At 39.4% G+C, this 22,844-nt stretch overlaps 1 protein-coding gene across 4 annotated transcripts in view; it reads left to right on the plus strand.

Annotated features, from left to right (window-relative positions):
* Positions 1-5,205, plus strand: part of PARVA (parvin alpha) — an 89,443-nt gene extending 84,238 nt beyond the window's left edge. For all 4 annotated transcript variants that reach the window (XM_065592224.1, XM_005311025.5, XM_042858917.2 and 1 more), the window contains one exon: positions 1,687-5,205. In XM_065592224.1, the coding sequence (XP_065448296.1) occupies positions 1,687-1,763 (77 nt within the window). In that variant the 3' untranslated portion in view covers positions 1,764-5,205. The remainder of the gene's footprint in view (positions 1-1,686) is intronic.
* Positions 5,206-22,844: the final 17,639 nt, after the last annotated feature.

Consider the following 22,844-nt stretch of genomic DNA (forward strand, 5'->3'; position numbering starts at 1 on the left):
CCCCTGCCAAGCCTCACTGTGTACTTCCAGAACTCCCCTAGCCCTCCATACCCAAATCTCACCCCACTGAACCACAATCCCTGCATCTGGAGCCCCCCTGCCTCAGGACCCCCTGTCTCCAGACCCCAACCCCTGCACCCAGACCACCATCCACTGAGCTCCCTTCACTTAAATGCCCTCAGGAGTAATCCTGTAGAATTCCATAGAGATTACGAAATTTTCAGATACATTTTATGGGGTGGTTTGAAAATATTTGTTCAAAGTTTTCCATTAAGTTCTGTAGGACTCCTCTATAAGGGAATAAAGGGGGTCATGTGACTCCAAGATTCCCAGCTCCAGGCTTGATGGGGGAACCTCCCCTTTTTAGAGGTAGAAAGGCAGACCATAACTGTAGCAATCTGGGCTGTGTAGAAATGCCCTTCTCTTGATTCCCAGCAGCTTTGGGATTTTTTACATTTTATAGCCTTGCCTATTAGCTCCTGGAACCTATCTGTGTCTTCCAAGGGGCCACAAAGTGAAGGGGCCTAGGGATGCATTAATTCCATTAGGTGGAATAGTCCCTTCATGAAACTCAGGAGGCTCCATAATTACTCAAATCTGGAAATGAAGCTTTTTTCTGTATGGCTTCTGCAGCTGCCTTGCCATGTAGCCAATGTCCACAGCCTTCTACAGTTTGCATAGCTTGGAAAACCATGCATGGGTTTGGCTGGATTGGACCATTAGAGCGTAGACATTTGTTGTGTAATCTTCAGAATCACATACAAGACTGCAATAGAACTACTAGAATGGCAATATTATTTTGATAATTACATAATTTGCTAGGACTGCCTGCATGCTTTGAAGATGACTTGTTTACACGGACCAGAGCAGTGATTCGGGTCATTTAATTTGATATATATTCTGTCACAATAACATTGACTTTCTCAACAACCTCTCTCGGATACAGAGTGGACATTCATTAGCTCTCTTGTTTCGCAAAGGTGGGTTTTTTTTAAGCTTAGATATATATCGGTTGAGGCTCCAATTCAGCCATCTACTTGACCATGTTCCTAACTTTTTAAGGACTGGGGATGTGAGATCTTCAGCAACAACTTTCAGAGGCATTTGTACACCGAACTCCCAAGATGCTTTAGAAAAATCTCACCTTAAGAATGTCGAAGTGCTTTAATTTTCTTGCTAAATAAATATCTAACAGAATATGTTTTATTCAGTATGGACCCAATCCTGCAGCCCCTCCATATCTGAACAGTCCGACTGGAAGATCAGGCCCTGAGTGTCAATTTAAAAAAAAAAACTGCTTCCAGATTTGTACCTGCAACTTTTCACCCACAATCAAATGTGGGTGCAATTTTGTAGGTACAAATAATCACGAGTGCTAATTTTTTGCATGTAGACATCTAACTAGCTGACAGTATTTGCAAATCAGGAAGTTGTGTGTTCTGTATTCATCTGCACCTACAATTAAGTGTGGCTGTAAAATTGTGGCTGGGTTGATGGCCTGGTCAAAAATTGTTCTTATATTTGTCCATCTTCCATACCCGCGCTTCCTACGTTTGTGATTGTGTATTTGGGGAAGAGACTGAGGAGAGAAGAATGTACTTGCATGCAAGAAGGATGGGCATTTTTTCTGGGGCTTCCTGGATGTCATGAAAAGAGCTGATTTTCCCTTTTCCCCTTCTTTTCTAGATATTGTAAATTGTGACTTGAAGTCCACACTGAGAGTGCTGTACAATTTGTTTACCAAATACCGGAATGTGGAGTGAGGAATTTATTTGGGACAGATGAACGTCTGTTAACAAAGCAACCCATCACAACAAACAATCGTATACTTCATGGTCATCCCTTTGCATTTGTATTTTTTAAAGGAGCTGAATCATTTCTCAGAAGTGTTTTGAACTGATTATTCTTGCTACGCTTATTATACCATATGCTTAAAATTAGGGCTATATTAAACCAAGTGAAATGATGAAGTAAAAAGTTTGAAGGAAGATAACTAGGTACCTTCTGGGGAATTCCATCTCTGATTAATATTTCTCTAGTCTATTTAAAATACTCAGAGCAACAAGCGATAGACTTGATAGCTTTAATTAAATTGGACTTTAGAACCAATTGTAGGAGGTTATCTTCAGCTGTATATTAAATAATAATTGGGGGGGGGGAAATCAGTTATTTTTCTAATCTGAGAGAAGACAATGTCTTCTATCCATAATAAGATGGATGCACCAGGGGATCCTGCTAACTTACTGAATGTGTATGGAAGGATAAGTAGGATGTGATGGTTCACACTGGAGTTAAGAAGACAAATCTGTAAAAGGCACTAAACCCGGTTAACTATTTTATGTTGTTGTATAAATCAAAGCTTAAATTTTCTGGGTACTAACTGATATGACTACTTATTCCTTCAGACTCGTAATGATGTGATGTTCTGATTTAAATGTGCATTGTCGATCAGTCGGAACAGCACTCTTTACAGCTTGTATGCTTGATTCTGTGCAATGAGAAGACCTTTACTGCAAAGTACAAAATTCAGTAGTGTCAAAACCTTATAATACAGCCTCTTCTTAAGTATAGGATCTATCCTACAAAGACGCCCAGGGACAGTAGAAACTGAAGTAAGGGAATTGTTTTTACTTAAAATGAACAGTTTAGAAAAATACAATTAGTATAAATTATGCAGTATGTTGGAAGGGCACAAGGAATTAATAATTAAAGCCTACATTTAAAAAAAAAGTGGGTTCCCAACTAAAGGCCTTAAAGAAGCCTGATTTTCAGAAAGTGGGTGCTCAATACTTACTGAAAATCAGACCTCTTTAGGTTGCTTCAAGTTAGGCACCCAAAAATGGAAGCATGCAAGATCACTATTCACTTTTGAAAAATTAGGCCAAAAGTCTAATATCGTGTAAGAGTAGTGAGGCGTGTTTGAGCATACACATTTTAATAAAAGTGGTAAAGAGTGATCAAGAAAAGTAAAGTTTGTAGTGTGTCATACTGTAATATTTGTAAAACTATTAGATGGGATAGCACTTAAATACTGTAGCCTAAAAAATACGGGATAAACAACTTATTTTTTTTACTTTGATATTTTGCCTTTACTTTAGAAAGAAATTCTATAAATTAAATAGAAAATAAAATAGTGCCTGTTTTTCTCTCTAGTCTATTTTATACATTGAGCTGCAGGCCTTGTATGTTGCTAGTTTAGATTTATTTACATAAAAGGAGGCAGTGTCTATCCCCTTGGTTAGTTCATGATTTAATTGTTTTGTTGTACAATGTACATCACGCAAAAGTATGATTGTTATTTTCTGGAAACAGTCCTCCACCCTTCACATTCTAATGCATTTTTTGGCATTAACTCAGACTTGCTGAGATTGTTACAATACAAGATTCTGTGGAAGTTTTAGATGAACAAGAATTATTTTTCCGCTCGAATCATGACACTCATGAGCTGTGATGATTTTACATTTTCAGTTGTAAGACACACAGGAGACATGGGGCCTGCTTCTCCTCTCGCACCTCTATCAGTCCTCAATTGGATAGGCATAGGTGTCCATGCTAGTAGATCACATTGCATGAGTCTAAATCAGGAACAGTGCCATTGAAACCAGTGGTTACCAAGGAGAGTAGTAAATTAATAATTACTTAGAGTTTTAAAATCAAGATTTAGATGTCTTTCTAAGAGAGATGCTCCGACTCAGCCACATGTTATTGGGCTCAGTAGTGTTCACTTAAATAGTTGAAAAGAAAAAAAAAAATCTTTTAGGGCTGGAATTACCGGGTAAAATTTTTGGCCGGTGTTATGCTGCAGGTCAGACTAGATGGCCATAGTGGTCCCTTCTGGCCTCAAACTCTATGAATTACACCAGTGTAAAATTAGTATAGGTGAAAGGAGAACCATGCCTGTGGTCTCTTGAATCAGTTTATCTGAAGAAATGCAATGCTGGTAAGAATTATTCATAACAGGTTTATGTTACTCATTATCTAAAGCGCTAAATATTTTATTTTGCAGTTTTTGCTCATTTGTTTTTCAGTGCAGTCATTAGTGTTAAATCAAGCAATGATGTTCTTCCATGGATACTAAGTGATGTAAAATAATAAGCTGATATTAACTTTGGTTGAGGTGCTTATTGAGATTCATTACTCTGAGAGGTAAATATTGACTGAGGCAAAGATAACGTCAATATTTAATTCAAGGAACAATAAACCAGGATGTTCACTGAACCAAGTATTCAATATCTGTATTGTTACTTACTTTCTGAATGTCCAAAGACTATCTGGATATCCCTACATTTTAGTAATGGTTTTCAAATGCATGGCAGCTTTTCCTTTTAAACGGAGTTTCTAAAGGGCTTATGAAGTGAGAGGTTTAGAAAAGAAAAAATATTTTCTTTTTTTTTAAGAGGTAAATAATTGGACTTTTTGCTCCCAGTCAAAATGCTCTAATTTGTATATGTTATCTGATTAGTTAATGTCGTTCTAGATCTCAGTATTATTGACCTTTTGAGGAGATAAACAATAGGAACTCATCCTGCGGTGGGTTTTTTTGAAAGTCAGCCAGAAGTGTTCTTCTGTACATACCCATAGTTACAGTATGTTTTCATACTTTGTCAGGAAGTTTCAGATTTCCCTCCTTTGGTTATTTGGCATTTATTTTGTCCATCTACAAGTCTATAGGCTAGTAACTGCTAGAATGCCACAGCTCAGTTCTTTATTTTATTTTTTACAGATTTAATTCAGCTGGAAAGACATGGCACTCTCACACACACTGAACATATTATATGAGCAAAGCATATATTTTTAATTGCCTTTGTTTTCAGGAGAGCGCTTTTTTAGGAAGACAGTTAGCTCTCTGTGCACAGAAGAAAGATTATGGACAGCAAAACTAGTCGTTTCCTGCATCTGTGCATTCGTCCTAATTCTTATTATGGGTTGCTCTGCTAATGAAGTAATTGGCCAATTTTTTGTGTCAGTAAATTCCATCTAAAACAAATCAATGGATAGAATTGTGAAATACTTACAGTACAGTAATTGTTGGACACTTAAGACTATAAAATCTCATTGTTTTTCAAAACAAAATTTAAACTTTTATATGAACATCTGTTTTATAGCAAGAATTTTTGTAAACTAAAATCTTATATAACTATCTGAGAACACAAGTAGTATAAACCTAGAACAGTATAATAGTTTACACACACACACACACACACATGTATTACAGGCCAATGGATTACTGCTTATATTTCTGATTATATAGATTTAAATAGCCTATAAAATGAATATGAAATCTAATCTATAGATATCTAATATTTATTGCTTTTAATATAGAAAAAATAGAAAAATGGAATATTACTGTAGTCAGTTTTCTCTTTATCAAGTAATATTTGGCCTGCACCTTACTTATGTGAAGCTAATTGGGTAAAATTTTGCTCTTAGTTAACAGTGCAGTTACTCCTGATTTACAGCAGTGTAACTGAACTTGAATTTGTCCCATTGGCTTAGAGGTGATTTAAGTTTTAGGTCAATTATGGCTTTATTTATAATTCTTGTAAATGATTAAATATTTCCACATCAATGGTAGCAATTTTAAAGGACAATGTTTTAAGATTACATTGAAATTCAGTGGGCCCGATCCAGCAAAATAATCTCTGGCTTTCTGTGACATGAAGGTCCACAGGTTTCTCGGACCACAGAAGGCTGAGAGAATATTGATGTGCCATGAGGGATCAAAAAAGAAAGAAAGAAAAATCTTTACCATGGGTTTTAACAAATGCTAGGAGAGCAGAGAGTGCTCTGCTTCCCAATTCTTAATTCATCTATCTCCCATCACAGCCATGCAGCAGTGCTGTGTGGGTCTTCCCCATCCCCATAATGACCTTCGGGTTGTTTGTAGAGGGGAGCCCTCTGCAATAGGCAGAGTCCTGGTGGAGCCTCCCCTCCCCAGTTACTTTTTGTCTGACAATGAGAAAGGGCAAGTGTCTAAGCCAAGTAGTCTCTATTTCTCAGAAGAGACCTCCAAAATGGAGTTGTCACCAACTGAGGTTCTAAGATCTTAAGGCTATGGCTTCTCCAATTTTTTTTTCCATCTGACTGACATTCAGTCAGCCAGGGAAGAATGAGCCTGTGAAAAGATGTCAGGGCTGAGTGAGTTCTTCTGTTTCTCCAATATCATGTCCATAGAGATGGGTTGCTATATATTGCAAATGGACTGTCCATGAAAAGGGGTGCTCACAGAATGCCTAATCCTCAGCATTCCTTAGTTGCTAGGTACTTCTCTCTCTCAAAAGAGGGAGCAGCAGCCTGTACATCTTCATAGCTCAGGAAAGCTCATGGAACTTCTGTGGACCAGCAACTGCTGGATACGGCCCTAACATTCTAAGTAAAGTCTACTTATGTTTACTCTTTGGAACAAATTCTCTGCTGGTGTATCTCCACTGAAGTAATTGGAGATGTACCAGCAGAGCATTGGTCCCTTCTGTTTTACAGCAGGGTCTCAAGATAGGCTTTGGGTATTTTTTATGTTCAGACAAGCTGTATTAATTAAGACAAATGATGCTTGATCAGTGTGACTGACCTTTGCATTGTCCATTGATTTTGCAGGGACATGTTTTTAAATTCATATTTCAGATTCACTTAGCAGATACTACTCCAAGCCACAAATGTTGTTAAACGGAATGGCTTTAAAATGTGATGGGTTTTATTTCATTAGGCAGAAATATGTATGAATATTAGATATAGTACATATTAGCTTTAGACCTTTTTTATTTGTTTATTTTTGATCTCCTCTCATAATGTTGTCTTCACTCAAAGCCTCTGAATGTGCTGAACATCCCAGAGTAGAATAGTGCCTTGAATAATACTTGTAGCCTTCTCTACAGCATTACCTAGTGGTCTTTTATCATCTTATCGTGAGAACTATTGTTGCATTTTTCTAAAGTTAATGCAGTCACAGATTAAATGTTTCATGTAAAGTGAAAATTAGGTTAGAATACGATTTTTAAAAAATTTGTTCACATGCAAAATAGTCTATTGTAAGTAGATATTGGAGCCAAAATAATAAATATATCAGAATCACAAATGTTCTGCTTTCTAATGCCCTCTGATCATTTAACATTTGTGAGGGCTAAATTCTTTGTATCTGAGTCTAAATCTGTGCTTGTTTGCCCTGAATCTATTAGTTAAAAACAACTTTGTCATATTCAACCTGTCTGCAGTCTAATAGTTTTAATAATTCTATGCTTTCCAGTATTATTAGTCCCATTTCATTGTTTGGTTATAAAATTCAAGATCACAATAATTAAATGTGCAACACACAAAAAAAGAGTTGCAATTCTTGCTTCATAAAATATATATCTAATTGTGCTGGTTTATATAAATTAACCCACATGCCGTCAACTGCAGATTTAATGGCTTTTATAAACATGTATTTTATGTACTCTGTAAATAAGAGAGACACTACATTACCAATATTTCTTGTGCTTTTTCTGAAAGATCTATTAAGATACACAATAAAAATCACACCTGAAAATCAGAATTGCATGTTACTGTCTGTGCTAAAGATGATTTATGAAGCAAAAAGTAGCAAGGTTACGTGGTTGTATATCCCTGGAACTCCAAGCCCTCTGTGTGCATTTTCCCCACTCCCAATTATCTCCTTGTGGGTGTGCTTGGTGTTTATTATTATTATCTGTGAAGGTTGGTGACAGCTGAAAGTGGGTTGATAAAACAGACATGTAAACATATGCTTGAGCCTATTAGCAGCAGCGGGTACAGAAAAGGCTGTACCTGACTCAAAATAGTGTAGGCAAAGCACACCCTGCCTCTCCTGGTTATTGTTGGCATATTAGACACTTTCACAGTGAAGTATTATATCATAGTCTGTGAAATATTTCAGTTGTGTTATTCAATAGTGTGTCAGCAACATATGTAAACTATTGCAGTTAAACCTTTCCAGTACATAAAGTAACTGTAGTTGGTTAATGCATTGTTGTTGTAGCTGGATTGGTCCCAGGATATTAGCGAGACAAGGTGAGTGAGGTAATATCTTTTATTGGAACAACTCTGGTGGTGAGACAAGCTTTTGAGCTTACACAGAGCTCTTCTTCAGCATTGTTAAGAAAGCTTTGGGGACCTAATTTTTGTAATGAAACTTTGTTGTGATACTTATATATACACAGTAGTTTTAATGCAGCATTGTTTACCATTTGCATGCTGTTATATTAAATTGCTTTCTCAATAAAGTAGGTCATTTTAATGCTAACACATCTGTACCACAGTCAAGCAATTAAACTGTATCTGAATTGCATGACTTAGAAGTGTTTGTGAAAGGACTGCAGGGTTGTGATTTTAGCCACAAGGGTGAATACAGAGTGATAGTAACAAAATCACAAATCTGTATGGCCTTTTCCTAAAGTCTTTGCAAAGAAACTGGTGGTGGGAAATTCTTATAAAGTCACTTATTCCATCCACCAGTCAGTGCAGGATTTGTCCCTCCATTCTATTTCCAAATCAAATTTAAAAGAATCCAACAATGGGCTTGTGCGACCTCCCTTATGAAACTATGCCACATTCTAACAGACCTCAGGTTAGAAATGCCCTGATATTCAGTCTAATTTTTACCTGATTCAATTGATTTACACTGAATACCTGATATCTTCTTTCTTTGATACTTGCACCACTCAAATTTGGTGAAAATTAATACCACTCTATTGTGTGCTACCACAATTATTTTTAAAGAAATATACTATTTTATTACATTTTGAGACTCAAAAGTTTTCAGCTGTCACTAATAAACACAATTCACTGCTCAGAACTTCTGATGCTTAGAATAACTAACTGCACCAATTATAGTCATTTTTCTGATTTATTAGGCAAAGTATTATATTAGGTGAACATATTATTCTATTAAATTACATAAGGAAAAAACCCTGCGACTAAGATGTTCATGCAATATATTTTCTAAAAACAATCCTCATTGTTTTTTCCCATCAGATACCAACACAGTTCCTCTGGTACAAGAGAATAGCAGATAATTTTGTGTATAGGCTCAATCTTGCAAGGTGCTGAGCATTCTCACCCCAATCCAGAAAAGCATGTAAGCACATGCTTAACTTCAAACATTTGAGTAGTCCCTTTGATTGATTTGCAGGATTGAACCCTGTATAAGTAAGATCCCATGTTACACAGAAATATGTATGTTAGCAAGAGATGTGGTATGTGGATTTTCACCTTATATTTAGGATTTAAGGCCCTAATGTGGCCATCACAGCACCATACTTACTGGGTACTGGGTTACCTTTAAGACCTGCTCCCTTCAAAGTATCCTCAATAGTTATTTCATAAATTAGCTCAGAGGGATACATACCATCTATTATTTTTACCCAACCCTGAAGTCATTCAGGGAAGTGATTTGAAGTCATTAGGAGTTTTGTCTGCATGCTGGCTGAAGAAACAGCGCAAGGGATGCTTTCTGTGTGTGAGGCTCTTTGATCCAGATTCTCAAAGATACTTAGGCACCTAAGTCCTATTTAGGATCTGGGATTTAGTGATCAAGAGAGCAAATCATCTGCATAATAACAGAATGTTGGCAACACCTTCAACTTTAATATTAAGTTTTAGGCAGATATGATTCACTCCGTGTGGTTGACTGGTGAGCTGTTTGTTTGGTGTGTGCTTATTAATATTTGTGTTATGGTGGTGCCTAGAGGCCTCATTGTGTTAGCCACTCCACAAACACAGAGACAGTCCCTGCCTTGAAGGGCTTATAATCTTAAAGAAGGTGTGGGAGGAGAAACGAAGCAAAGTAACTTCCCTAACATCACCCAGCAGGTCAGTGGAAGAGCTGGGAACAGAATCCAGGTCTCCAGAGGCCTAGTCCAGTGCAATAGCCATTGGACCTCCCTGTGCTGTGGTGGATACATCAGTGCAAAACGGGAAACTGGAGAGAGGAAAATACCAAGGTTCCTGTGAAATTCTAGTCCCCATGGAAAAGCAGAGGGTTGGCAATGCTGCTGACTTGAGGGAACGTTCCTGGGGTTCTCATTGGTACTCTATGCTGCCCAACATAAGGAGCTGGAGAGACAATGCATCCAGCCAGCAACGCAGATGTGCACCCAGATGACCAGGTTGCTTTGGGATAGTGGGGAGTGTCAATGCTACCTATAGAAAGTAGAGAAGTTGCCATGCAGCTGGCTCAGAGGGAATCCCCAGCAACGTGGGGATCACTGTGGGGTTCTACACTTGCATATAGGCTGGGGTGCATTGTAGCAGCTTGGGGGATGTCTAATACTGCCACTGCACTCGTGATGATGCCCTGGTGGGTTCTATTCAGATTGGTGCTGGAACTGCACCTACATGCATGAATGTCTAAGAGATCAAAACAATTAAATAATATCGTTTAAAAAAGCATATTAAAGCTATTAAGTTATTAACTTCTGGTGTCTCAAAGCTTCTAAACCTCCGGATACTTCTGAACCGGTGTTTTAAATGGCACTTGAGGACAGAGAAAGGACAAAATTAAAGCAGCTGTGGACTCTTAATTGCATAATAGCAATCTACTGTGTCAGGAGCAAGTGCTCAGCTCAGACAGTGTCATAATGTCTAGCTTCATTTTTTCCTCCACAATAGCAGCTTTACTTCATTATCAAGACAAATTAACCCCTTTATTTTCATGTACATTATTGTAAATCAGAGTCTACCACATTAACATTCTGGTTTTAATTTACTTGACCTCCACACCACTGCTCTTCACGAGTGAAATATAGTATATCAGTTATAGCCTACAATAAATTTTTATGAGATCACGTTACAAAAACTGATTCCCAGAAAGACCGGGGATGGGGGAGCGGGGAAGGAGCTGCAACAGTTTGCCTTCCAAATTGATTGTCCTTACATGTCAGTGAGTTTGAGTTAAACCAGTATAATTAATTCCCATTTTCTAGGTTTACGAAACAAAAGCAGGGGTGAGTTCAGTAATATTCATAAAATAAAGAAATGCATTTTCTCTGCATAATTTCAGTACATTGGATCAAGTCTTATGGTCTTCCTGTTGAAACCCATGGGATTTTTGATAGAGTGTGGACTGGAGAATTTGGCTTATTAGAATTTAGTTTTTTCTTGTCTTTTATACACAAGATCTTGTATTTATAGAGAACAAATGTAGAAAATCTTATAGTATACCTGTTGCAAAAAATAAAAAGGCTATGTCAGATAGGCAGAACTGTTTTTCACCTAGCATCCCTTGAAAGAACAATTATTATTATTCCAGGTGCTTATTAGCCTGGAAGTTCCTGCAGTGTCCTTTAAAGGAACCCAAACTTTGTTGGCATATGGAAAAAACAGTCCTTAGGAGTGACATTTCCATAGAGGAGTCAAAAAGCAAAAACCACCGTTTTAGCCAGGTAACAATTATCATCACACTTCTTATAACAAAGTTGCTCTGGAATTTAGGCTGCTTTCATAAATAGCTATATCTTTCTTTTTAAAGATGGGCTGAAAAGATTTAAGAGGACAGGATGTTGCTAAAATAAACCCCTATTGTGGCATTGAACTGGGTGAGAATGCACTCTCCTAAAAAGACAATACTGTACCAATAACATCTGAAACCCAAGCAAACTCATCAGATGTGAAGATGGAAATCTAAAACATAACTGACCATAATTTGTCAACAGAATTAAGACTAATAGAACTAAAGCACTAATAGAATTAAGGAGGTCATTTCTAACAAAGGACAATTAACTACCTCACAGACCTTAGCACTTTCGGAGCAAATTGCAAAACCCAAGGCCTGAATCCTTTTACTCTATATCCCCTTTATGTCCCTCTAGCAGTGTAAAGGGGCCCTAAAGTAGGCATAAATTATATTTCTACTCCCAGAGCAGGCCTCACTATAAATGAGAACTAGGCCCACAGATACTTGACTGAGGCTTCCCACAGTAACACCATCTGTAAAGAAAAATATTTAGAACAATCCTGAAAATATTTAAAATAAACATAGTCCAGGGAAAAGAGAGAGAAATATATCTCTGTGTGTATGCTTTATAATTAGTGAAGTGCTCATATATCACAGTGAAGGTACGCTCATCATCTAGAAAAGAACCTAGATAGCTCAAGTAGCTATCTTGTGAACAATAACACAAGAAAGTCTTCCACTTGGGCAGGTTTCATGTCTTAATTGTATTAGGATGAGTGGCACTGAAGAAGGGGGGTCAAGTTTTAAGAGGGACTTAATTTGGTATAGCCCCAAAGAGCTCTGGAATAAAGCTTGGCAGCATTTTTCAGTTGCATTTTTTTTTCAATGAAAAATGCAGATTTGGTAACACCAAAACATTTCACAAATTCATGTTGGTTTTGCTGAATTATTCATATTTTTAAAAAATCTGAAAAAGTCAAAATGTTGAATTTTGACATTTTCTATAAAAAACATAAACAACCTGTGACGTTGTGCTGTGCAGTCTATATGGTTTTATAAAAATATAAGTGAATATAATGTAACTGGGATATGCTTCATGCAAAAGGTCTATTGTAAGGTATCATTACAAAGCTCATAATCTACTGAGTGTGATCATCCTATTTGTAGAAATGTACCACTCTTCTATCTAAAACTAGAAATATAAAATATAACTCTGAGGGCCTATTGTAATTATGTAAAGTGTGGGCCATTAAGGATGGTTTGGAATCTTGATGACTCCCATTGTCTGCAGATGGCTGTATTTACCTGTGAGTCTTCCTGTATATGTGTGTGCTGGCAAGTGAGTAATGAAGTCTTGCAGTGACATGTGATCATGTCACCTGAACTGGAATCCATCTTTAACCTGGTGCTTTTCCAGTGAGGGGGGGTGGAAACCCAGAGGGACAAAGGGTTCCCGCCTTATGCAAAAGATATATAAAGGGGTGGAAGAGAACAAGGGGAGGGAGGAGCCATCATGAAGAATCCCCTAGCTATCACCTGAGCTGGAACAAGAGCTGTACCAGGGGAAAGAATTGTGCCCAGGACTGGAAGGTGTCCAGTCTGAGAAAAAACTTACTGAAGCATCTCTGAGGGTGAGATTATCTGTATTCAGTTTGATTAGGTATAGATTTGCGCATTTTATTTTATTTTGCTTGGTGACTTACTTTGTTCTGTCTGTTACTACTTGGAACCACTTAAATCCTATTTTCTGTATTTAATAAAATCACTTTATTTAGTAATTTACTCAGAGTATGTATTAATACCTGAGGGAGCAAACAACTGTGCATATCTCTCGATCAGTGTTATAGAGGGCGAACAATTTATGAGTTTGCCCTGCATAAGCTTTATGCAGGGTAAAATGTATTTATCTGGGTTTAGACCCCGTTGGGAGTTGGGCATCTTAGTGCTAAAGACAAGCACACTACTGTGAGCTGTTTTCAGGTAAACTTGCAGCTTTGGGACAAGTGATTCAGACCCTGGGTCTGTGTCTGGAGCCAGACGGGAGTGTCCGGCTCAGCAAGACAGGGTGCTGGAGTCCTGAGCTGGCAGGGAAAACAGGAGCAGAGGTAGTCTTTGCACATCGGATGGCAGCTCCCAAGGGGGTTTCTGTGATCCAACCCGTCACACAACCCACTCAAAACCTAAATGGAATGGTTAATTTTGAGTTAACCCAAACACAATTTTTTTCAAAAGTTTTGGCAAATCAAAAAACAAAACAAAACATTTTGCTTGACCCGAAACAATTTTTACTTTTTGAGTCACCAAAAATCATTTTGTGTGGAACAAAACATTTTTCTTGACCTGAAACAATTTTATTTGTATTTATTCATTTATTTATTTTTTACTTTTCAACTTACCAAAATTTTTGAAAAAATTCATTTTCGGGTCAGCCAAAAATGGGGGTTATTCACACAGCTCGACTAAGGAATGCAAGCTGAGTGCAGGCCCTTAGCTCTCAAAATCTAGAGCCCTTGCATGTAACACTGGCCATGCAGAATAGTAAATCAAGATCTCTTTCCTAGAACTCTGCCTGCCTGCTTCTAATAAAACATTAACTACCTCCCCACTGCCTAACTAATGACATTACAGATCTTTCATCAAAACAAAAAAATTAGAGGTGCATATCAGAATTTAGCATCATTCCTTTGGAGAGTTTCCAAGTGCTTCTCTTCAGAGACTTTGTGTCTCAGAGCCAGGATCTCTCTAGTCCTCCAGTGTATATGTGAAAGCCTAGCTGTCGGTCAGCATTGACTACAATTAGAGTTTCACAGTCACCACCAAAAGTAGCAGAGCCATTTATCCAGAGGCAAGACCCAGATATCTGTGCAGTGGGGGCCATGTGTGCAGTGGTCTCTCAAACACTTGCACTGATTTTGAGGTATGTGTACTTTGATGATGTTAATGTTAATTTCTGAAGTTCCTTGTGCTGCTAACTAGACTGTGCATTTCATTCTCTATTAATTGCAGTGGATTTTTTCCCCCTGAGCTGTTTAAGGCTTGCTTGTCTAAGTTGCCCAGAAATCATGCTGATATTTTATTTTATATTTTAAAGAATGGCCAACCTATGAATTGGGCCTGAGGGAAGTGGTTCCCTATGTAATGTATAGTTTGCAGAGCACTATGTGAAGGGCACTATGTAAATAGAAGATAATGATGTATGGGTTTGTCTGAGACAGCTCTGCCTCCTTATAGGCCACAGGCAAACCTCTCATTCAGCCCCTCAGGTGTTTTTCTGGTAGCGTGCACTTAATAACAAGGGCACTTTCTGTCCTCTCCTCGCTGGTCATAGAGGTCCCACGTGCTCACACTTTAAGGCAGAAGCTAGGATTAGGGAGACCACAAAGAAGGTTCACGCCCCCAGGTACAGCACAGTGCCTTGCTCTAGGTGGGCCTGGCAGGGATGGCATGGACTCAGGGGATCTATCACTCTTCAGATCCTTTTAGGAGTCTGCCTCCTAGAGAAGACATATTAAGGGGCAATTTCAGCCAATATGCCGAACTAGTCTCTAGCCTGCCCCCACAGCTGCTCCATCCACTTGGATCCCACTAGGATTCATAGATTTGTAAAGTCTGAAAGGATCACTGTGATCATCTAGTCCAACCTCCTGCCTAACACAGGCCAAAGAACCTCACCCAGTAATTTCCACATCAAGCCCCTAACTTCTGCCCCCCTCCCCCACACATGCAGCTTCGTTCGTTTTCTCAGTACCCAGCTTCTTGTGTTGGCTGCTGGTATGAGGATTTAAACCACAACCAACAATGAAAACTGCAAAACACCTAGGGCCAAATCCTTCTATCCTTATTTAGACAAAATTTCCCATTAAATGAATTCCTTTGAGTGAGAAGTACAAGATTTGTCCCAGGGAATAGAGACATCCCTGTTATTTTGTTATACCAATAGAATAAAAACCAGCAGGATTTTATTAAGAGGGATAAGGCAAAGATGCCACATTTATTGTAAATATACTGATAAAGCAAAAGATAAAAGTAAACAACGTTGTTTGACTACTTATTTCTTATACATACACACATACATATATATTAAATTAATGGAGATATCCCATCTCCTAGAACTGGAAGGGACCTTGAAAGGTCATCAAGTCCAGCCCCCTGCCTTCACTAGCAGGACCAAGTACTGATTTTGCCCCAGATCCCTAAGTGGCCCCCTCAAGGATTGAACTCACAACCCTGGGTTTAGCAGGCCAATGCTCAAACCACTGAGCTATCCCTCCCCCAAAGGGTCATCAAGTCCAGCCCCCTGCCTTCACTAGCAGGACCAAGTACTGATTTTGCCCCAGATCCCTAAGTGGCCCCCTCAAGGATTGAACTCACAACCCTGGGTTTAACAGGCCAATGCTCAAACCACTGAGCTATCCCTATCCCTCCCCAGAGAGAGAGAGAGAGAGAGAGAGAGAGAGAGAGAGATTCATTTACACAATCATTCATTCAAGTTCTGTATAGGTGTTATAGTTACCAGCCTAGAAGTTGCTCATGCCAAGTTACTGGCCAGGTATCTTGGTCATGAGGATGGAGCTGAGTCTGTGTCAGATGCACCTGATGCTCCTGGAGGCTGGCAGCAGAACCAGAGACTCAAAGTCATCAGTCTTTAGAGTCCATTCTTATAGGAATTAGTTCCTATGTTAGTTTATGGGAGCTGTTTCATCCTGCTGTTGCTGACTCAATCAGCAGATGGCACATTCCTGTCCAAAGTGGCACATTCCTGGTGGCTCCACACTGTCCAAAGTTTGTGTTTCTCATCCTTCCAGGTGATGGGGTGGGTCCCAGTTTACCCTCCGGGGGTTTCTGGTCATCCACTTGACACATTCTTCAGCCGATGGATACTCCTTTTCTAGGCTGGCACCTCCCTAACCATCCATGTATATCAAGCATTCATCAGCATACATTCCGTTCCTTAACCATATTTTAATTTACTGTCTCCACCACTTTCAGAGTGTGTGCTAATTCATTTGAGACTCCCGGCCCTTTAATCACAGGGGGTGGGGGTCTGTCCTAGGAGCCATTGAATGAAGTGAAAGTCACTTAACAGCTTATAGTGTTTGTTTACATTGTATCAATTACTTTAAGAACAAAGTCAGTTAACTTGTTTGTAAGTTTTACATAGTAGTAAAATATCTTTCATAGGATAGATATAATCAATGGTTTCTACAGACAGTAGCTTACAAGTTTTAACAGAAGACCTAAGAGATTTTTGTACTTGGTGAAACTGTTGGATTTTAAAGTGTGGGGGCCAAATTATGAGGGGGTCACTGTCACTTGGGGGAATCACTGTTAGTACCTTCTTTAATATCCCTACAATTTCAAACACAGCTTCTCTTTTATTAATCTTTTGCCACATTGTCATTTGATAGCACTTACCTTTCTCTATTAGTCCAGTATTACTCAGCATTTTCTAATTAACATGACATTGTATTAGATTGTCCTAGGATTCAGTAACATGCCTGCACTAGCATACCCAGTACATGGTATCCTGTTACCTTCAATCTAGCATCGCTATTGATGGAATATGCAGGATGTACTACATACCATCATTCCTTTCAGGGAGTATTCTGACACTCGGCCTTGATCTTGGCTTTCACTCTGGCAGAGTCCTGTTGTATGTTTATTTATAACTTCTTGCTTTGGGGATAGTAGTGGCTGCCTGAGACACTTTCTTGTTATGCCATAATTCTCAGGGTGAGGCTCTGTGAATTACAGTAAAGAGGGCTTTGCCCATTTGGAAATAAAAAATCTGTAAATTAATCAGAATGCAATTTTAGTAAACCAGCAGTTTAACCAGCCAGTCCAATTATGGTGTGGGTTGCAGCAGGTCTGTGTGTTCAGGACTCCCTTGAGTTGTTTTCAGTTATGAAGTAAAAATAAGGAATTAGGTCAGTTATACTCTAATGACCAGGGCCGGCTCTGGCTTTTTGGCTGCCCCAAGCAAAAAAAACCTGCGGCGCGGCCAGAGCGCGGGTGCAGGGGGACCGGCTGGGGGGGGGAAGGGGAGGGAGCGGGCGGAAGAGAGAGAGAAGGGAGCGGCCAGGGCTACAGCAGGGGCACTGCCACACGGCCCCTCCCGCTGTGCTGCCTCCTGCCGCATGTGGCGAGGGCTCCGCTCTGGTCAGCAGGGAGGGAAGGAAGAGGACTGCCCTGCAGGGCGCTCTGGTTCTCCACGCCACTGCCCCCTACAGGGCGGCCAGAGTGGAACAAGAACAAACAAAAAAAAAGCGGCCGTGCCGCCCTAGGATTGGGCAGAATGCCGCCTCGAACAATCTGCCGCCCCAAGCACCAGCTTGCTCGGCTGGTGCCTGGAGCTGGCCCTGCTAATGACTCCTCCTAATCACACAGATTGCAAGTGAATATAGCAGTATAGCTTTACCTAAATTAATATTTCCTATTTTATCGCTATGACTACCATTTACCGTCCTTTCCAAGCTACATGCAGAACACTGATTTCAAATGACAAATTAAATATTTGTTGGCTCGGGGATGGTTTTAACCCCTACAGAGAGCTATACTCAACCCCAGGACGACAGAGTTGCCTAAATCTTCCCATTGCCTTCTGAGTGATGGTCCCCACTCCCTAGCTGCCAAGACCTACCTGCTACCCCCTGACTCTTCCCACCTCTCACCTGGCTAGCCCTCCTGCTAACTGTGGGAGCAACTCCACCAAACCTCTCCTGTTTGCTTCCAGCACCTCCTCCCCCAAACAAACCCTATTTCCAAGCCCTCTACAGGCTCAAACCTTCCTATTGCCACTCTGGTCTGCCTCACTTTCTAGAGGCCTGGAGAAGTGCCCAACCACGTTCCTCACTGTCAAAACCATACAGCGATGCCCACCCTCCCAAAAAAGGGCCTCAATCAGATCCCAGCAAAAGACATTACTGCTACGCTTTTTCAAGTGACATTAAAACCTTTCCACTGCCTCCCTAACTTGCTACACATCCGAGCTGGCAGCCCTCCTTTTGCCATCATCCACCTCCCAGCTGTCACAACCCTACAGACAAGCCAGTGACATTCCCCCACTGTTTTCCACACCACCATTTCTAAAGACAGAATTAAATTAATGTATTCCTACTGCAAGCACCATTTTCTGCAACATAATTTTCATGATGATTTTCTTCTCCTTAGGCTTATTTAAGAAAAGGGCAAAATTCTAGCCTACTATACATTGTGAAACCCCAAGTTAGTCAGTATTTGGCCAAACATTTGTACCCTCGCTCCCAGGAAGATACGCAAGCTAGGGACTGCCCAATCTCTAGAAATTATTGCTTCATCTTTCTTCCCTTTATACTCTTGAACAATTTCAAACCAGACTAGTGTTGGAAAAACCTCAGAAGTGCAGGAATTTGGCTGCATTTCAAAGGTTTGATCACTTAAGTGCACTCCGTTCCTTTCTCATTTCTCCATGTTGAATCCTTCTCCCTCTCACCCTTCTTAATTCTTTCTCAGTTCAACCAACTTTCTCCCTTTCCCTGGGCCTATCTTTCCCTTTATGTCAGCCAGCTCCCTCTCACTCATCTTCAACGAACCCCTGGCCGGCCATGTCGTCTTGCTGAGCTTGCCTCATCTTTCCCCGACTCCCAGAATGTGCTTCAGATTCATTAGGAATTTAAAGGGCAGGGTATAAAGACCTCACTTTCATATGGCTGTAGAAACAAAAAAAATAGGTGACATTTCAAAATGGGGGTTTGAAAATTTACTTGAACTTTTTATGTAGGTTAGCTCGAAGACATGGATCACTGTAGAGGTTAAAATTTTGCACACTCAAAAGTTAGGCAATGCAGACATTAAGGGTATCATAGTAATGTCACTCATCTACATATATGGCCATATCATGTCACTGACAGGACCAAGTTTTGCCCACAGATACCTCTGTGATGCTCCCCAACCCCCAAAGCAATATGTATCTGGAGTTAGAATTGAGCCCTTTGATGAACCCAACTCTCCCGCCTGCTTGGCCAGCCATGTCCCCATCCCAACCGGCCCTTCCTCACAAAGGGCCTGATCCAACGTGCACTGAAGTCAATGGGAGTCTTTCCACTGACTTCAGTGGGCTTTGGATCAGGCCCAGAGTGTAGTATGCAGTAGAACTTAAAAAAAAAAGAAGTGTTGGACATTTTATTAAAAGTGCTCCTCTGAGGTGAGTAGGGGATATGGCCTATAGTATTAAAGAAGTCAGAGAGAATAAAGTAACATGGTAAAATGAAACTATAGGTAAAACATATTTTGCCTATTGTAAGACTGTAGATCTTCACATTTGATCATGATCTGAATACTTGGGGAAATTGCATGCATTTTCAGACTGATTTTTTAAGTATGACACATACATTCAGCTCAGCAACAAGATATCTATACCTTTCTTGAGACTGTCTTGTTAAAAGTAAAATCCCAGTTTAGTTACTATATAATTTGCTTCACTTTTTAAAAAATGAAAGCCTGGTGACTTTCACATTTTTGGCACATGTGGAAGCAAAACAGTTAAACTGCTAACCAATAATGTTTTGTAGTTCATACGAGAGCCAAGAAGATTAATGAAATGTTCATGAGAAAGGCTGGCAAAAGGCCACATTCCTATGGGAACATTGCTGCAGTGAGGTTTAATGGATCACGATGGACATTAAGAAACAAATGTGTGGGAGTTTTAGGGTGAACTGTAAATGATCAAGAATCTAGTAAAAATATAGGATACAGTGTATCTGTAACATGCTCATCTCTTTATCTAAAATCAGTGATGAAGATGGCAGTTTGCATCCAAAGAACAGCTGTTAAGTTATTGAGTTCTGCTGTCTTCTTTGAAAGTTACAGCAGATGCAGCTTCATTAAAGGAACTTCTGCAACAAACTATAATATCTCAGCCTGACCTGCAGCTTTCCCCCCTTTTTTACTGTGCAAGAACTCCCTATCAAGGCTTAATCCACCACCCTTCCCAAATCCTGCATATGCTTTTAATTCCATGCAATTGCATTATTTTTATTCTTTTTAACTAACCAGTGAGAAACTGCACAGGTACAATGTGATTTCTGTTTTTGCTGTCTAACCACCTCCCTTTTGCATAGTTGTGTTTTTGAAATACATCCATGAGACCATGTGAATCCACTAACATTCTGTATTTAAATTTAGATTAGTGAATGCTATATTTAATCAAAGAGAGGAGGACAAGCTAAGTTTCTGCAGTTTGAGATGAGAAACTGCATGTCAGTTAGTTTTCAAAAAACACTTTTTCTATAACCATACTGAGAAATAGACTTGGGACTATTGATTTCCATTAGAAAAGAGCAAGGTAACCATTAGGAGATTTATTAATTTTACAATATGTCTTTCAAAGGTGTCCTAATTATCTAAAATAATCATCATTGACAATCATGGATGATAAGTTTTATTCATTAAATTAAAGGAAACCTGTGTTCTTACTTACCTTTCCACTAGATGGCAATAGTACATGGTAGTTACATGTATTTTAGACTGTTTAGTAAATCATTTAAGAGGTGAATGTTTTTATAAGTTTGGATATCTCATTAAACCAGGACATTAGCAATACTACAGCATGCTGATAGCTGTCTCAGTAGAGAGCTATCTTGAATAGTAGAATGAATTTTCTTTCTTTGCATAATATAAATGCAATATATAGATTAAATGTACCAATATGCAGAATAAGAAGAATCAATACTTTTCAGTGACGGCTGGCACATTTAACAACAATAATATGTATGACACTTACTATTTCATACTGGATAAGGGACTTCAATGATATTAAATTCAAGGGACAAATCAACCCCTGATGTCATTCTGTGGACTTCAATGGAATTTGTTAGGGGTGGATTTGGCTCCAGGGTTTTAGATCACAAAATAAAAGAAAAAAGGAACACATGCTACTGAATGAGAAGGGGAACAGAGTAATCTTTCCAGGGTGAGTCAGAACATCAGCTGAAATGGGACTCCGCAATATGAGCCTGTAGCAGACTCGTTCTGGGCAGTGTGCCCTAAAAAGGTAAGGTTAAGAATAACAGGAGGAAAGAAGCAAGAGAAAATAAAACTTTACAAACATGTCTAGGGAGAACAGATACATGTTGATAGGCATTTAAACAGATGGAATATTAGAATCCGATTACTGGGTGACTTGGCATCTTGTGGTGACCATTTGACAGCTGGCTTTTTTGCAGTCTATACTCTAGTATATTTGCTAAGGCATGACAATGTGTTGTAATGCAGATTATACTGTTTTGCTGTGAGATACCCTGGAGACCATTCAAACCTCAAGGTTATCAGTGCAGCCCTTTATCAGTGTGTATATAGATGTGCAGGTATTCACAGACACAAATGGCTTGGTTTAAGAAAAATCCTGGACATGATCACTATTGCCCTATGTATCCACATGGAACACTTGCCCTCTCTTGTTCATATTTTTCAGATAAGAAGCCTTTCTGATCTACGGGGTTTTAAGTTACTGAGACAAACCTGTGCGTCAGAGACTCAAAGTACATATGACACCTGCCTCTACAAAGTTCTGCTCCCTCCAACCCAGACTATTAAAACTAGCAAGACTAATTAGCCAAACCTGCATCATTAGACTGTGCTCCACATTTAATTACAGCACCAATCTTATTTTATAGTGTCAATCAGCTCAGATATTTTTCTCATTCAGGTTTGTTCCTGGTTTCAGAATTGAGAAGTCAAGTCAGTTAATATCACTGAAATGTTTAGAAATAAGTTTGGTTGGTTAAGTCCAGACAGTTGTAATTGATGGTGGTTTTAGAGAGGAAGGATGGAGCAGTGGTTAGAGCACTAGCTTGGGACTCTGGGAGGTAAATGCAATTCCCTGCTCTGCCATAGCCTTCTTCTGTGACTTTGGGCATGTCACTTAGGGCTGAACGCTCAAAAGGAGTTAGTCTGCTAACTTCCATTGATTTCAATCTTCCATCTTTAAAATAGGGATAAATGAGGATATTTCCCTGCCTCAGAGGGATGCTGTAGGACATTAGTGTATATAATAAGTATCTTAGACAGATTTTTGTGTTGAAGGCGGAGTCGTTTCCATTAAAAGTCACATTTCCCAACAGTTACTACATAAAGGTGTCAAGTAACATGGTTTTTCCATATACCATTATGTGGTAACTTGGCAAATGTTAACATTTAATGGCAACCACCCAACCCACAATACACAAATGCCATCACAATTGCTACTAATTAATTAGAACTGTATGGACATGGAAACTAAGCTACTTTTGCACACCTAGATGTGGTCCCCCTGGATGAGGGTTGAGGCACATAGGCTGGACAATGTGGAGAAGCTTATACAACCACTTACAATTTCTTATGGACATAAATGTCCACAGCAATTAAAAGGCAACTTCCACACCCACCAATTTCATAGCAACTAATGAGAGGGGGGTACCACAGG

The sequence above is a fragment of the Chrysemys picta genome, chromosome 4, assembly GCF_011386835.1.
Source record: "Chrysemys picta bellii isolate R12L10 chromosome 4, ASM1138683v2, whole genome shotgun sequence".
NCBI lineage: Eukaryota > Metazoa > Chordata > Testudines > Emydidae > Chrysemys > Chrysemys picta.